Source organism: Agrilus planipennis, unplaced genomic scaffold, assembly GCF_000699045.2.
Source record: "Agrilus planipennis isolate EAB-ADULT unplaced genomic scaffold, Apla_2.0 scaffold295, whole genome shotgun sequence".
NCBI lineage: Eukaryota > Metazoa > Arthropoda > Insecta > Coleoptera > Buprestidae > Agrilus > Agrilus planipennis.
This window is the reverse complement of record NW_020439009.1, coordinates 11,041-14,219: the sequence shown is the minus strand read 5'-3', so window position 1 is coordinate 14,219 and position 3,179 is coordinate 11,041. Positions and strand designations below refer to the sequence as shown.

Below are 3,179 nucleotides of genomic sequence, written 5' to 3'. Positions count from 1 at the left end.
TTATTAATAATATAATTAGTAATAAAATATATAAAAAAGGGCAGATTTGAACGCTATTACCCCTGATCTTGAGTAATGCCGCTCAAGCAAAAGGCTAATGACGCTCAGCGTCTTTGTAAACAATCTTGCGCAAATCTGCTCTAGTCAGCCCATACTGTAGCCATCCCAAAAGCTTTAACTTGTTCAGATGTATCTCATCCTTGCTACTGATTGAGAAATGGTTAACACCTAGTTGTGGACGACGCATATTTTCACTTTTAACTACCTATATCTTTCAATGTGGTAAACGGAATGTTATTTGTTCTCGCTGTTTTCCTTTTTGACATCCCTTTTTCAATTGCTGTTTTAGCGCTGAGTACGTCCTTTTCACTGCAGGTCACTTAAATTAGAAGTAAAATCTTTTCAATTTCAGTTGGCCCATCTATTGAAATCTTGGGTTTATGGACACCATCAAAATAAATAATAAACTTTGTAATTTTATTTAGGGTTGAATTAAGTTAGCAGTGCATATGCACTATGGCAGGGATGGCGAACCTTTAAGTTTAATCAGGTCATAGACGTGCCATCAAATAATTTTGTCTGTGTGATTATTGGGAAAATAAAGATAATAAATAATATCAACTCAAAATTCTACAAGAAAATAGGAACATTTTGCAATGTTTAAATTATACGTGTAATTTAAATTAAAGTAAAATTAGTGTGACTTCTGTTTTTGCAGATTAGATGACAAATAACTTATGTTAGGGTTGTAAGATGTTAATTTTAGCAGAATGCATGCTGAACTGGAGTCATCTACCAAACGGTTTGTAACTGCGAGTTTTTGATGTTATTAATCTCTGAAAATAATGACTCGCAGGCATAGGTTGATGAAAACATTATTAAAATATCATATGCCAGCTTTTTCAAAAAATTAAATGTGTTTGTTATCGCATTCCATGTTTCCAAAATTTTGTTATTAGCATTTTCACTTGTATTACCCGTCGATCTTTCTGTTTCAATTATTTCTAACTCTTTCCTTGTTCCAACAACTTTTTGAATCATATTGAACTAGACTGGAAATCAATCAGCTGCATTTCAGATTCTTCAATTTATTTTATCAAATGTCACATCAGGGTACATAATAAACTTTCGTATTAGTATTTCCGATAATTCTCTGAAGTGAGAAAATCTTGCTGAAAATTCCTTGATTAAAGAATCAATGACAGAAACATTAGTGACGTGCCCAAAATATTGTGTCCCGTGCCACTAATGGCACGCGTACCATTGGTTCGCCATCCCTGCACTATGGTATATGAATCACAAATTACTCTACCTATGACATAAAAATTCTCTAAACACTTCTTCTCTTAGCGTGAACTTAAAACAACATTAAATACCAAATTTGTTTAGCAGTTTATAAACCCCTAATTTCTGAATTTAAGACCAAATTAGGTAGTCCCTAAAAATTCCCCAATTTTGGGATTTCTTTAATTCATTTCAGCGCTGTTGTGTCAGCTTCATAATACTATAATAAAACATTTAAACACGATTTCTTATCTTACAGAATACCTACTCTCTGTAGGAAATAAAAATTTCTCCGATACCATGCCTTTAGGATTATTTTAAATTAATTGTACTTCATTCCGCAGACAAAAAGTGAAATTGAAGAAAAGCAAAAACGGTTCGCTGCTATTCAAGATACATTTTCGCTCACCGAAGAGGAGGATTTTTATTCTGCTTTAAACGATCTTTTCTTCTATGCACGATGTTTAGAAATTCGATTACAACGCTATAAAGAACTTTCTCCATATCGGTAAGTACCTACAAACTCACTGCCATTTGTTGCCACACAGTGGTCTTACTAATATTACTTTAGCTTTCATTCTAAATAAAAAATTACAATTCTAGATAGTCAAATCTGAGTGAGTGTGTGAGTTTATCTTTTACCTTCTTAAAAATATTTTTTGAAGTGAAACTTCTTTACGCACGGTAGGGCAAGTTCGTTTCATGCGAGTTGCTGTGTAACGAAATCATGCAACGGATGTCTCCCCCTACTCGGTATAATTGAACGTTGTATTGTTTTTGTGTATTTAATCGTAGATACGTTTGGTTGAAGCATTATCTTTGGGGATTGATACTATAATATTCACAAAAACTCTAAAAGAAAATTTGCAGAAACGTTTGCGTTACGTCTTGAACTGATACTGGAATTTTAAATTTCAAAAGTTAATTTTCATTAAAGAAAAAAATAAAAAGTATAGTGGGATTTATTTGACAATACGATATGAAAACTTAAGACATACATTTTACATTATATTATCAAACACCTTTCTGACTACTGATTAATTTATTTAATTATTTAATTTCTAATTAACACCATTATTATTATCTAATTTCACTATTATATCACACGCTTCTTCTTATTTCGTTTTGTATCGCCTCGTAACTAAAATTCGTTCTCGTACTACTAACTCTCGATCTCGCGACAACTATTTGTAGAGAATAGCTGTGTTTTAGAATGATCCAGTATATGCCGTCTAGAAACTTGGTCTTCTTTGCCACTAAATATGTTGGGTTGCCTACATACATGTGATAATGTCCTATATACGGCAGGTTTTCGGTTTTAAATCCATTGCATAATTATAATTTTTTGTTTCAGATATGAAGCATTAGCTAGCTATCTGGATTTGCACCCAGCACTAGCTATTTTACGAACATAATTTTATATAATTCACGTTGAAACGTTTTAATTACTAAATTACATATATGCAATGTCAATATTGAGTTAAATAAAGTCTATTAATAACTAAATGACCACGATCCCATTTGTCCTATAAGGTGTCCATCTTCGTCAAATGTTGCTAATGTCAGCTTGTTTAGTTTATTACATAAGGATGGAAAATTAGAGGTGGCGTATGTACCCAGACCTAAAAAAATAGGATTCTTGAGGTTTCCTTGTGGATATTACATCACATAATAAAAATATGAAGAAGCTTAAAATAAAAATGCTTATTATTTTATTGTTATTTATATACATATGTATTGCACATTGTACTTAAGAAATTCCTTGAGCTTTCGTTATTTTTTCCAAAATGTCCAAAATACTTAGGCAAAATCAGTAAACTACCTAAGTACGTAAAAGCTAGAGAAAAATAACTTCTCTAATACGAAGATCCATTATTTCAAAAATCATCAATCAA

General features: G+C 31.8%; 1 protein-coding gene across 1 annotated transcript in view; it reads left to right on the top strand.

The window, feature by feature from the left end:
• LOC108741958 (dynein regulatory complex subunit 7) overlaps positions 1-2,900 on the top strand; it is a 139,098-nt gene extending 136,198 nt beyond the window's left edge. Inside the window, exons 12-13 of the mRNA XM_018476939.2 lie at positions 1,629-1,792; positions 2,639-2,900. Of these exons, the coding sequence (XP_018332441.1) occupies positions 1,629-1,792; positions 2,639-2,699 (225 nt within the window). The 3' untranslated portion in view covers positions 2,700-2,900. The remainder of the gene's footprint in view (positions 1-1,628; positions 1,793-2,638) is intronic.
• Positions 2,901-3,179: the final 279 nt, after the last annotated feature.